This window comes from Procambarus clarkii, chromosome 78 (genome assembly GCF_040958095.1).
Source record: "Procambarus clarkii isolate CNS0578487 chromosome 78, FALCON_Pclarkii_2.0, whole genome shotgun sequence".
Lineage (NCBI taxonomy): Eukaryota > Metazoa > Arthropoda > Malacostraca > Decapoda > Cambaridae > Procambarus > Procambarus clarkii.
The window spans coordinates 26076663-26091412 of NC_091227.1; the positions used below are offsets into that span (position 1 = coordinate 26076663).

A 14750-nucleotide genomic window follows, 5' to 3' on the forward strand; every position below is an offset into this window, starting at 1 on the left:
TGGACGTTGAATGTAGTCGCTGATGATGACGTTGTCGATCTTGCTTCTCCCATGCATAGACATCGATACCTGGTTCTCTTGTACTCCCATTCGGTACTCTTGAATGACGACAGAGTGTATTAGAGCGGAGTGCCAAGTGACAGCTGTAGAATACTGTTACTTTGGCCATTGATCTGGCTCTCGACAGTCCACACGCCTTCATATCAATCACAGTTCACACGGCAGTCTTGATGTTAAACTTGACGGAGCAGATGATCACAGCAGAGCAGGACTGGATGTACCAACAGTGTCTCGTAACAGGAGTGGTGTCAGAAGGTCGTAGAGGCGGGTTGCTTGTTTGCAGAACAGGTGAATCTCGTCTTCCATCATTGCTCACGACATCTCCGGCGTTTCTTGATGTCACCAGGTTACTAGGCCGTAAACACCAACTGTGTATACCCTCGTACCGCCGACTTTAGGCCAAAGGAGATAATTTTGCGACCTTCTATTGGCGAGTCCCAGAACTCTGTAGGGAAACCGTGCCTTCCACCTGTGACCGCCTTACTTCCGCTTTCTTGTTGCTTCAGACGACGTAATCATTAATCTTCCGGCAAAACTCTTGAGTACTGCTACGTGCTTTCCATTTCTTGACCTCTCCTCCAACACTGCTGGAATGGCTGCAGTCTTGATGACGCAGCAGGTGGGTAGTGGTGATCTCGAGACAGCTACCCCGGCGTTGTATGGCACCTCCGGTGACTGCTAAAATGTGGACAGCTCGCTGGCCCTGACAACCTCGTTAGTGACGTGAGGCGTCGGCCGGGTGACTCTTGGATAGCCACTCATTCCCAAAGTAACTGATGTATGGGTTACTGGGTCTGGTTGGGGGAGGTCTTTGTGTAACGTGCCTCCCCCCTCGGTCTTTACAGACAAGGGTTCACGTGTGGCTGGAACAACTGGGTCGGTGTACCAATCAGACCTGGGAACAGACAGACACAACACAGCGGAAGCATAGATATACTCTGGGTTTGGTGGAGGTGGAACCCCAGAGCACGGTAAAAGCTGCTACCTGAGTTAAGTATAGTAATAGTTCATCTCATTGCTTCTACAGGAAAATCTAATGAATACTAAATTATACTAACCAAGGAAGTTACTTTACTGTATAGCGCGAGATCTCGTTACCATAGGGTGAGGAGACTGCACCTGACTACTGATGAGCGATGACAGAGGGTCATCCTCATCCTCTGACTCGTCGGTGAAGCCATGAGTCAGCACTGCTGAGTCAGGAACTAGACCCGCTGAAGGCAGTTCTAATTCCTCTCTAGCATGATAATGTTTAAATTTATTTAAATGAATTGTCCTTTCCACCTGGTCCTCGAATACTCCTTTTATAACAAGATTAACCGGCCCCGCCCTTTTAATTACTCTATATGGTCCTCGCCACCTCGGAGCTAGTTTCCTGCTCTGATTGGCGGGCGCAGCCTCATTCACTGTCAATACGAGGCTTCCTTCCTTCAACTGAAGGGGGCGCACTTTCTTGTCATAAAAATGAGCATACCGAGTCCGTGCCTTCTTGGACGCTTCAGCTGCAATATTCCATGCATTTTTCATTTTCCCAAGGACCTCTGAAGGATAGTCCTCCCCGTATGCAACATTATGTCTGTTAAGCAGACCTGAGGGGAAATTGCATGAATTACCAGTAAACAAATGAAGGGGTTGGGTGTTAATTGACTGGTGGATGGCAGTATTCAAGGCTAATTGAACATTGGGTAGGTGTTCATCCCAAGAGTTTGCATCATGTTCAGCAAGGATTGCAAGCATATCCTTGACTGAACGATTAGTCCGTTCCGTCATACCGTTTGCTTGTGGGTGGTAGGCTGTTGTAAAAGCCGAAGTCGTCTCTAAAATCTTACAAACTTCTCTAAATATATACCCCATTGAATTCTTGACCCCGGTCAGAGACTAAAACTTTAGGAGGTCCGAATACAGTAACGAACCTACGCAAGAACGCATCTGCAACCGTACGAGAATCCTTCTGAGGTAATGCAACTAGTGTAGTGTATCTAGACAAATGGTCAACTAGCACCAACACATATCTATTTCCTGAATGACTGTGATGTAAATCAATCAAATCGGCCACCACACGATCTAGAGGTTCACGAATTTCAGGAAATTCCTGAAGTGGGGCTTGTACCTTAAGGGTGCCTTTCCTCCTCTGGCAACGAGGGCACGACTTCACGAAATTGAATAGTTCAGAAAGTAACCCTGGGGAATAAAAGAGACTTTGCCTTTAAGTGGGTTTTAAAGATCCCCGGATGCCCTGCAATTTTAGAAGCATGCGCAAGCTTTAACGCTGATGACCGCAACGCGTCCGGAATAACTAGCTGAAATACTGCCCTATCATTCTGGCTATTAACGTAATACAGGACGCCCTGTTTCATCTCAAAATCATAAATAGGTAAATTCTTTTTCTGTTTCGGGTATTTTCCTCCTTCTAAATACTCAATAAGTTCTTTCCATCTAGGCTCGCTCATCTGGTATTCTCTCATTTTATCTGATGGAATGGTTTCAATATTATCATTAACTTAAACTGCCGCTATATTTCTACTTAGCGTATCTGGCACAACATGTGCTGGACAAGGCTTGTACAAAATCTGGATTGAGTGGGCTGAAAGTTCGTGAGACCAGCGTGACATTCGTGGGCATTTTATTCGCTTTTTAAATATGTGTGTTAATGCTCGATGGTCTGTGTAAATTACAAAGTGCCGCTGAAATAGGTAAGGTTCGAAATACTTAACTGATTCTACTACTGCCAGTGCCTCCCGATCCGTAGCTGAATAGCGAACTTCAGGTCCTTTGACCTTTCTACTGAAATAGGCTACCGGATGGGGTAAATTATCCGCATCTCGCTGAATTAAGCACCCGCCAATAGCTATACCGCTGGCGTCAGAGTGCACTTCCCACTCTTTCTCAAAATCAGGAATAGCCAATACCGGTGTCGTGATTAGTTGGTCTTTCAGTTTGCGATAGGCCTCGTCATGTTCAGATTTCCACACAAACTTCGCATTTTTCTTTGTCAGATCAGTCAGGGGTGCTGAAATGCCAGCGAAACCTTCAATATGACGACGAAAATATCCGGCCGCCCCCAAAAACCTACGCACGTCCTTTGCTGTCCTTGGAGTAGGCATGTCAGCAATGGCGCGGCAAGAATCTTGGTCAGGTCGGATACCGTCTGGGCACACCTGGAACCCCAGAAATTTGAATTTCTGAGCCGCCAGGGTGCACTTCTGAACGTTAAGCTTGAAACCTGCCTGATCTAACAACGTCAAAGTCTCAGTCAAGTCCGTAGGTGTTCCTCAAACGTCCTGGAATATATCACAACATCTTCCAGGTACGCTAAAGAATGCCTACCCAGGACCGGACTAAGGATGAAGTTGATGGCCCTCTGAAACGACGAAGGCGCTGTCTTTAAACCAAATGGCATCCTACGGAATTGATAAGTGTGCCTACCATCCGAGAATGCTGTTTTTTCCCTATCCTGTTCTGCCACCGGAATCACCCAATACGCCGATTTCGCGTCAAGAGTTGAGAAATACTTAGCCGCACCAAATTGATCTATTATCTCCTGTATTCGGGGCAATGGATACACATCACCCTTAGTTATTTCGTTCACCTTCCGGTAGTCAACACAGAAACGATAACTACCGTCGGGTTTCCAAACTAGCACAACAGGAGAGAGCCACAGGGCTCGTACTAGGCTCTATCACGCCCTGTCTCAACATTTTCTGGCACTCCTCCCTGATAACGTTCTTTGCCTGTTCTGGCAACCTCTACTGTTTCGTGTACACAGGCAAATGATCACCAGTTGGAATGGTGTGCTCGATCTTATCAAGGAGACCAATCTGGTCATCCTCTGTCGCAAATAATTTCGGGAATTTTCGCAAAACTCCTCTCAGTGCCTTCCTATCCGCCAATGTAACATGTTGCAAATCAAGTGCTGAAATTAATTTTTCTACTTCTTCCACATTCTGTGCAACATTTCTCATCTCATACTGTACGTTGTTCTTATGAAATGATAAAGCTACCCATTTCATTATGTATGATGTCAATTTTTTATTATTGGAGTTAAAATTAACGTGGATATATGACCAAACCTAACCAACCCTACCTAACCTAACCTAACCTATCTTTATAGGTTAGGTTAGGTTAGGTAGCCGAAGAAGTTAGGTTAGGTTAGGTAGGTTAGGTAGACGAAAAAACATTAATTCATGAAAACTTGGCTTATTAGGCAAATCGGGCCTTGCATAGTAGGCTGAGAAGTGCATTCTGGCTACTAGGTACGACATATATATATATATATAACTGAAAACTCACACCCCAGAAGTGACTCGAACCCATACTCCCAGAAGCAACGCAACTGGTATGTACAAGACGCCTTAATCCACTTCACCATCACGACCGGACTAATGAGGTGATAGCCGAGGCTATTTGAACCACCCCACCGCCGGCACTCGGATAGTAATCTTGGGCATAGCATTTTACCAAATCACCTCATTCTTTGGGGCACACGTGAGGAACACAAATGCGAACAAGCCTGAATGGTCCCCAGGACAATATGCAACTGAAAACTCACACCCCAGAAGTGACTCGAACCCATACTCCCAGAAGCAACGCAACTGGTATGTACAAGACGCCTTAATCCACTTGACCATCACGACCGGACTAATGAGGTGATAGCCGAGGCTATTTGAACCACCCCACCGCCGGCACTCGGATAGTAATCTTGGGCATAGCATTTTACCAAATCACCTCATTCTTTGGAAAAAATATGCTTTTGTAAAAAACTGTTTTTTTCATGTGAGGGAAATCTTCGAAACCTCTTTACCAATTGCTTTGAAATTTTGACATAACATTGCATTCGAATAGGCATGTGCTTTTATATACCTACTATATACATGCCTCGCCTGTGACAGGAAAAAAAACATGATTTAACAAAAAACTGGGCAATCTGTGGGACGAAAGAGCAACACACGTTATAATCTCCAAAAGTTCTTCATCAATTGGTTGGAAATTTTGACACAACGTTCCATTCGAAATTGAATTTTCATAGATGTCGAATGATTTTCATTATGATATCATTATTTTGTGACATTGCATTGGAATTGAGCTGAGTTGTTTACCATACCGTTCATTTTGTAAATATAAGTATAGATGCCACACCTGTAACAGGTAAAAACCTTCTTCTTATTAAGAAACAGCGCCATCTGTTGCACGTAAGAGCATCATATTCTATACAAAATATATTACGATTCCATAACAATGTTTCTGATTGCATTGATAAATTGAATTTTCCTCGATTTCGATTTATTTTCATTTTGATTTAATTATTTTGTGTGATGCTGCGTTGGAATTGAGCTGTGTTGTTTACCATACCGTTCATTTTGTGAGTATAGTTTATTTTTTTTATTTTTTCATTGTTTTCATTTCGTTTTTTTAACTGTTTTTCTTATATTTCAGTGATGGGAACGTTAAATCATTTGATGTTCCCAATTTTCTGATGGAAACATCAGATCATTTGATGTTCCCAGTTTTTTTATGGGAACATCAGGTCATTTGCGAATGCATCGGATGAGGGAGTGGGGAATGGTGGGGAGGACGAGGGGACATTGGAGTGGGGGATGTTGGGGAAGACGATGGGATGGGAGAGAGAGGAATGTTAGGGAGGACGAGGGGACAGTGGAGTGAGAGATGGTGGGGAGTACTCTCTCAACCATCTCTCTCTCTCTCTCTCTCTCTCTCTCTCTCTCTCTCTCTCTCTCTCTCTCTCTCTCTCTCTCTCTCTCTCTCTCTCTCTCTCTCTCTCTCTCTCTCTCTCTCTCTCTCTCTCTCTCTCTCTCTCTCTCTCTCTCTCTCTCTCTCACTTTGCTTTACCAAATGATTGGGAAATAATTTGTTGACATTATCGATGTTAGGATGAAGCTAAACACTTGTGTTTACAACCACTGATAATTTATAACTATTTTGGACACCACCGATGACTATTAATAAAATGAGAAACACCAATAATTAAGTTTTACAGTCTTCAATAAATGTTTCTAACTTAAGCCTTGTTTGTTGTCCCGATCATCAACCTCTGGACAGTTATTGAGACAACTAGAAGTGTTTACTAACCAGCCAATATGTATACCTTTGTCCTGAACATTATAGTATACTCTGAGCGTATATACAATTAGAAACGTGGTATACCTCTTGGTATATATCTCCCTGTGTTAACAGTGTTTACAAGTTAAGGCACTATGATTGTTCATCAGGAAGGTTCATTAGGCCAAAACAAATTCACATTAATTGTGTGCCTTAAATTCCTAACTTCTGGTTTTGGTGTCATAAATAACAGGAAATTTCATGAAATATTGAATACAAAGAAATAAAGAAAAGAAATCAATTGATTTTGTAAAGAATGTATTAACCAAGAAGCGAGCGAAACACAGTAACTGAAGAACACTGTTCTCAGCTCTGTGTTCACATCAGCACCAAATTCCTCTCACACTGACGTCCGCCACATCTGCTGCTAGTTTATGTGTTGAGTGTTTAATGTGCGCTTCTTTTCCTACAGTGATTTACAATAATACTTTTTTGGAAGTAATCGGAGTGTTGTTGTTTTTTCTTTAGAAGCAGGAGGTAATTTTTTTCTTTGTATTTGTTTTTTGAAATTTGCAGCACTGATTGTTTTCTTTGTATAAGTTTTTTTGAAATTTGCAACATTGATATTCTTCAAAAGGGGTAGAATGTATTTTATGGCTTTCTGTAGACGCCTAAGAAGAGAATGTTGTTTGTATGGTTGTCACGGATGAGGAAGATGAAGGGTCGGTCACAGGTGAACTCTCGGGGAACGGGAGGAAGACCGAAGGATAGGCTAATAGCTCCTATCAGAGCTGTTGCGGCGGCGGCCTCGGCGCCCTCCTCGTTCACCTCCACCACCGCCTTATGGATGGTCTTGCCCACCTTTACTCTCCTTGAAGGATCATACACCGAGAGATCAGCACCATCAGTGAACAGGTCAGTACTCCCCAGACGCTCAATAGCCTGTAAGGACAATGATAGGGTCATTAACATCATTGGAACTTTTCCGTTTCTTTGGACTCTAAAACGTTTTGGCCAACCGATGTGATATTTCCAAGATTTTCTACACGAAACTACTCAAGAGTTAAATTACTGGTTGAAAAAAAAGAGTAGTAAAATAAATAAATAGTTATTTCAGACAAAGCAGAGAATTAGCATAATTGAAGTTATATGAGGTGGATGCCAGGACTGATGTATTTATACAACAGGATTGCCAGGACTGTAGAAAATACAACAGTGGTGGCACACACCACTGACCAGAGAAGACTGTAAATACTGGAGCTATACTCATAAAAAACGACCCACCCTAAATTTACAGAGTAACAACTTCGTTACTTTATCTACGCTAAAATCCAGACCTCACCACAACACAAGATATCTGCATTTCTACCTCGCTTGATTGACATCTACTCTCCAGTGTTTGATTGGTATCCTTCCCCATTGTGTCCCTATTTCAACACCTATGTGTGATTGCTTCACCTTAACCACCTCATACAACTTCACCTCTTTCACATGTGTCTTTAGGATAAATTTTCACCTTGTATTTCTTACCTGAAAATGTTCCAGAATGGAACGAACCGGTGTATAAAATATACATTCATTAATGATCAGTTTCTTTACCATGAATTTCGGTAAATTGACTGTTTTTCATAATTCCGAGAGAAATAAAATAGTTAGGAGAATAGAAAACTTATGAGATCAACAACGCTAGCAATGCCACCATATTTAACCAAATATGCTTAAATGAACGGCTGCTGCCCAAATACACACACACACACACACACGCACACACACACACACACACACACACACACACACACACACACACACACACACACACACACACACACACACACACACACACACACACCCTCGTAGCCTGGTGGATAGCGCGCAGGATTCGTAATTCTGTGGCGCGGGTTCGATTCCCGCACGAGGCAGAAACAAATGGGCAAAGTTTCTTTCACCCTGAATGCCCCTGTTATCTAGCAGTAAATAGGTACCTGGGAGTTAGTCAGCTGTCACGGGCTGCTTCCTGGGGTGTGTGTGTGTGGTGTGGGAAAAAAAAAAAAAAAAAGTAGTTAGTAAACAGTTGATTGACAGTTGAGAGGCGGGCCGAAAGAGCAAAGCTCAACCCCCGTAAAAACACAACTAGTAAACACACACACACATATATATATATATATATATATATATATATATATATATATATATATATATATATATATATATATATATATATATATATATATATATATATATATCTATATATATATATATATATATATATATATATATATATATATATATATATATATATATATATATATATATATATATATATATGTCGTACCTAGTAGCCAGAACACACTTCTCAGCCTACTATGCAAGGCCCGATTTGCCTAATAAGCCAAGTTTTCATGAATTAATTGTTTTTCGACTACCTAACCTAACCTAACCTAACTTTTTCGGCTACCTAACTTAACCTAACCTATAAAGATAGGTTAGGTTAGGTTAGGTAGGGTTGGTTAGGTTCGGTCATATATCTACGTTAATTTTAACTCCAATAGAAAAAAATTGACCTCATACATAATGAAATGGGTAGCTTTATCATTTCATAAGTAAAAAAATAGAGAAAATATATTAAATTCAGGAAAACTTGGCCTATTAGGCAAATCGGGCCTTGCATAGTAGGCCGAGAAGTGCGTTCTGGCTACTAGGTACGACATATATATATATATATATATATATATATATATATATATATATATATATATATATATATATATATATATATATATATATATATATATATTCCTGAAGGAATTGGGGGACAAATTGATCAGCGCTATAAAAGACCAAAAACCAAAACCAAAAAAAAACGGCCAATCTACGCATGAAAAACAGATGTAGAGACATTCATCTGTCTCTGTAATAATTATTACACTAATTACTTGAATGTGAAGCAACTAAAGTCCCGTTAATCAAACTTAAAATTCAACCAACAAGAACAGCTGCAATAGATGCAGAATCCACAGTGACAATAATGGTTAGAAAAGTAGTTGAAGAATTGGACGCATTAGTGAACACTGTGCATCTATATCCGCCACCAAGGTAATGTTATTAAAACAAGACTAAAACCAGTGTGCTAAAACAGAAGAGGAAAAGAAACGGGAGAACAGGAGGCAACCCCACCTCGATTTAAAACTTTGACCCAAATATCACAGTAACAAGGTGTCTGGGGAGTTTTTCATGAGTAGATTGGCCGTTTTTTTTTTGTTTTATAATAAGTTATCAATTGTATTTTCAGCTCCTTAATCTGTGAAAAACATGGAGGTATATTAACCTGTACAACAGGTAGAGTAGTGGCAGTTTTTGCTAGTGAGTCTGCCTTTTCATTACCATTTATACCAATGTGACTTGGTATTCAATATAGAGTGACTGACACCCATAGATTGTGTGCTTCGTTTCCTATATGTAGGATTTCTATGATGACTTGTATATTATCTCTGTGCTGGCTGGATAACAAAGCCTGGAACGAAGATTTAGAATCTGAATAAATGATGACATCATGTAAGTTATTCTTAATTGCATGCTCCAGTAAGCTTCATATTAGTTAATGTAAATTGCTGCCCCCACCAGTATCTCTTTCCTGATCAACTGATCCATCTGTGAAGATATCAGTGGTTGTCGGTCTTGAGTTGCTTTCCATTTGTTGTTCTATGATTGCTTTGATCCTCTGAGAGTCACAAGCTGATTTTTTACCTGGTAGTCTTTCAATGATTATCTTTAAACTTGATTCTTCCCATGGAGGAGGCTGCCGAAAGTGTTGATATGGTCTAAATTCTCAATTGTTTCTAATGGTTTGTTTCAAGTCCACTTTCTCTTGAATCGTAACCAGATTATCTTTCCATGCACTTCTTCTATATTGAAGATATCTGTGATTCGATCTGTGTACGCTATCTTTGATTGACAGTATGGTGATGGTTCCAACAAGTTTTGTTGTTATAGTGGCTATTTCTTGTTTGATCCTGTTTTCTAAGGCTGGTAAGTTGGTTTCCATTCTTAGATTCTTTCTACGCATCCATATAAGTGCACTCAGCATTGTTCTGAGGGCTTCAATTTGAGTTTCTCCCATTGGTTATCGCTAAGAGCAGGAGTAGCATAGTCAGTGAGTGACCTAACTTCTTGAACGAAGTACATTTTGAGTACTGGCAGAGTTGCACCATCTCTAAGACTTGTCTGGGAGCAGAAAGCTGAGTTTCTGGCTTTGGAACGTTGCCGAAGATATTCAATTTCTCTAGTGATTTTCAACTGGATGTCTATTATGACTCCAAGATATTGAAAAGAGGTAACACACTCAATCTCTTGTTCTTATATTGCGAGTTTGATGTCTTGAGCTCTCATTTTAACAACCATTGCTTGGGTTGTATTGTTGTTTATTTTCATTGCAATGCGTTCCGTTTCCTTCCTGATGATATCTAGGCATTTTTGTGCATGGTTCTTGGCGCCTTTGCCATTCAAAGTCATCTGCATAGTTAAACAGTTTGGTCTTTGGTAACTTGAGCTTCATGAATTGTTCCATGAGACAGTTGAAGTGGAAGGGGCTTTAGCTTTTCTGTTAAGCAACTTCCTTTGACAAAGGCAAGAGCGTGTCCTTTGATTTCATTATCCACCAGGCAGCACAATGTAGCTAGAGCATTAATTAGCTTGAAGGCTTTTTGTAGATCCTGACAAATAAGGATTCACGGTTTGTCATTGATTTGATCCAGGAGGGAGGTATGGTGGTTCCCACACCTTTTCTGTAAGCAAACATATTTTGGTGCTGTGGATTGGCTTTCCATTAAATTCGATTAAGAGCCATTCTTTCTGCAGTTTTGGACAGCTTGTTAATAAGATGGGTCTTGTATTTCCTGGGTCTTTACGTTTTTGAATGGGAACTATAATTTTACTATTCCAAGAGAGTGGTCGAGTTCTTGTCACCCATTCTCTGTTGATTAGATTCAAGAAGGCTTCTTCACTCTTTTCTCCTAGCTTGGCCAGCATGTTGTGTGTGATTTGGTCCTCGCCTGGAGCTGTGTTTTTAGTTTTCTTTGTAGCTCTTCTGAATTCTTTAAAGATTGAAAGGTTGGTGTAGTTCGTCAGGTATGGCTAAAGCATCGTCTATTTTTTTTCCCCATCTTGCTGCTTGAAGTCTTTTTTGGTGAGTCAGAGTTAATTGTGGAAGTTTAGTGGAACTGGTTCTTGAAGCAAATAGATTTGCTAGTTTTTCTGCTTCTTGGTCTGGATGACCATAATGGGGCGGAACAGGACGTAATTTTCTTTTGACTTTGTTGATTTGCCTCCGGATGTCGCTCAAGAATGTATGCTGATTTAACTTGGCACACCATAACTTGGCCATTTTTCTTCTCTGATTTTTTTCTGTTTCTTCATGCCCTTGACTTCAGACAGCTGTAAGAAGTTCCAGATTAGCTTGGGTTCTGTCTCTTCTGAAGTTTTTTTGTGCACAATTTAGTCTGTTATGAAGTTTTTTTTATCCTATTATTGTAACATCAATGGTCTTTATGTTGTTGGTTAATTGTTTTCTTTTTGCAGATGGAGTAATTTGTTGCTTAATGTATTGTATTTACTAAATCTTTTTCCATCTCTTCAGTGTTGTTAGGCGGGGTGTAGTTTCGGTGCCAAATTTCAAGAGATTCCTGATATTTCGTCCAATCTGCTTTGATATAGTCCCATCTGGGCTCGGGAGCTGGGGGTCTGGGAGGAAGTGCTATATTAATAACTGTTCTTGCAGCAAAGTGGTCACTAGTCAGTACATAGTCAAATGACCAATAACACAATAACCAAAGAGCCAGAGCTTAACCCCCACAAGCACAACTAGGTGAATAGGTGAGTACAACTCATAAATACTGGTAGAGACAAACGTGAGGTCCAGCTACCTGCCACGAATATGGGTTGGTTCCGTTAAGTTAAGCAGACGGACTTCAGTCACTTCATCCAAAAAGTGTTCAATATGTCTTTCATTGGCTTCGGTTCTTGGTGAATCAAGTAGCAATCCACTATAAGCGTTAAAGTCATCCGAGACGATAGTAGGTGTGGTGACCTCTATTAAAAGATTGCAGAGAGATCCATATCGTGTTCTCTATGGCTCCTTTATTCATTGAAGACGGACAGCATTGAATTCCTCATGGGGGATTAATTCTCATAATTTCGACGTCCTCACGTCCTTCACGTCCTTCACGTCCTCTTCGTTCACAGGTCTGTGATTGGAGTGACATTAATATAATTTCTTACTAGTAGTGAAATGCCATTGGTGCCACCTTGTGCAACTGGGCAGTGGGAACCTTGATATCCTGGGATATTAATACTTCTTTCAGTCCTGGTAAGTGCTTCTTGACGTAAAATAATATCAAAGTTGTCCTTGAGAAGCACTGCTATGAGTGTTTGAGCTTTGTTTTTAAATCCTTGAAGGTTCCATTGTATAATATTGAGATTGATGTTATTGTCCGATATTCTGTATGAGTATCCATTGAATCCATCGTGGTTTCTAATGGGCTGATTTTCCCGACAGCTTGTGTCTTCTTGGCTGGAGTAGAGAATGCCATTGGGTGCTGAAACAATTCATTTTCGTCACCTTCTTCGACTTCGTCAACATTTTCCGGTAGGGCTTGTAGAAGTGTGGAGGAAATAAGTTCAGTAGATTTTTTTTTACCTTTGTTGACATTTCCTTCTTTGAATGAGGGTTGGTCTGCCGCAGTGCTTGTTTATGCTTTACCAAGCATCATGCTGATGGTCTCTGTCAATGAGTCAATAATCATTACCACAGTGGTCACTTGATACTCCTTTGGCTGCCTTTCTTTTGTCAGGTGAGGAGACTCTGGGTTGGGTCGTGGTGTCTTTGCCATCCAGCTACTGGGGCATTTGATGACGTAGAAGTCATCATTCGTGCTTGAGATATCCTGGAGGAAATAGCAGGTGTATTAATGTTTTTACCCTGATCTATGCGATAGTTTTTTGCCTTGTGTAGTAGGGCTTTGTTTTCTACAGTTGTTCGAGGCCCTGGTGTTCAGAATGGTGCATCATGGGTGCTCAAGACTCGGAACAGATTCGGACTTGCCGAGGAGTATTCCATTGGCGTTTAACTGAGGGTCTGGTAGTTTGCTTCGTGGATTTGTGGCTTCGGGTTGCTGGGTAGATTTAAAGGTTTGGAGAGGAGATATGATTGCTTGGTGAAGATTAAGCCACCCAGGAGGTGGCACGGGTATGAATAGCCCGTAAGTGGTAGATTTGATTTTTTATTTTTAATGAATGTATACTGTGTGTTGAGGTCGCATTTAAATCGTCAGGCTGCTATCGCTGGGGAGGATACTGCTTGACAGTATTTATGAGCATGGCCACCTGCTAGAGACCTTTTTTGACCAGAAAAGTGGCAGGGTTGATGGTTTCAGGGTGGTTACTGCAAGATTCAGGGACTCTTAAAGCTCTTCTGAGATCGTTGGTTGCTTGACATTCCAGGAGATAGTGAAGTAATGGCTTTTCTGTGATTATTTGGCAGCAGATGCATTCTCTCTATCTGGGTTCACTAATTTCCACAGTTGCATCTGTAACCTAGACGTAGTCTATATAACCGAACTGCTATTTCCCTGTGGATTTCTTTTGGGATATTTAGCCTGTCTAGGAATGAAGGAAATCTATTATATTTGCCCGAAACGCTATGCGTACTAGTGGCTTTAGGTATTATATGTACTAGCTCTTTCTTTAAATCCAACATTATGTTTGTAACTCATCTGTAATGTACGTACCTTTAGCTGAATAAATAATCTGAATCTGAATCTGATACCTCCCAGTACCAGACTGGGAGGTCAGGTACATATAAGATGAAGTGAGGAGAAAGGCGAAAGTAAAAGGGTAGAGGTAAATTGAGTAGGTCAATAGAATAAGCATACAAATATAAATCAGGTGATAGGGTAATTAGAACTCAGGTGACTGTAATTGGTTGGGTGTTTTGGGCGGTGACATCACTGTAGGAATTTTCGTGTTCCGGTCTTGCTCGTACACTCATGGTGCATAGAGTGAATAGATCTGTAATTTGGGTATTGATGGTGGGTTGTTCTTCATTTATGTGTAGAGCTTCAAGAATTTGTAGCCTCCTTTCCTTTTGGGCTTTTTCTTTTATGCATATGTTCTTATTCAGCATTTCTCTTGTTAGGGTGATATTATGGGCTTATCTCATGTGATTTTTAAAGGCACCTGTCTGAAGCTGACAGGCTAAACGCCTCATAAGCTTGGTCGACATCAAACCTATGTACTTAGATTGAAGATTAAATCCTACATGGAGGACAAGTGCACATATATACCACATTCTGCTGCAGCAAATGACACCCAGCTGCTTTGGGCTATTTTTAATGAGGAGGTCAGTGGTCGTCATTCAATAGTATATAATGATGTTTATGTTTTGGTTATGGGTTGTACTTTTTACTTATTTACAGACTATTTCTGTCATTATTCTTTACTCATTCTTGTGCATGGCGGATTTGTAATATAATTTTAGTGGAGGTGTTGTGGTTTCTGGTTTTGGTTCAGGATTGTACCACTGGTCCAATTGGCGTCTTGTAATGGTGTTGATATCATGGTTTATAGCCATTCTTTACCAA

At 40.7% G+C, this 14750-nt stretch overlaps 1 protein-coding gene across 9 annotated transcripts in view; it reads right to left on the reverse strand.

Annotated features, from left to right (window-relative positions):
* Nucleotides 1–6418: 6418 nt before the first annotated feature.
* LOC123770252 (leukocyte elastase inhibitor) overlaps nt 6419–14750 on the reverse strand; it is a 61869-nt gene continuing 53537 nt past the window's right edge. For all 9 annotated transcript variants that reach the window (XM_069314261.1, XM_069314262.1, XM_069314260.1 and 6 more), the window contains exon 6: nt 6419–7059. In XM_069314261.1, the coding sequence (XP_069170362.1) occupies nt 6769–7059 (291 nt within the window). In that variant the 3' untranslated portion in view covers nt 6419–6768. The remainder of the gene's footprint in view (nt 7060–14750) is intronic.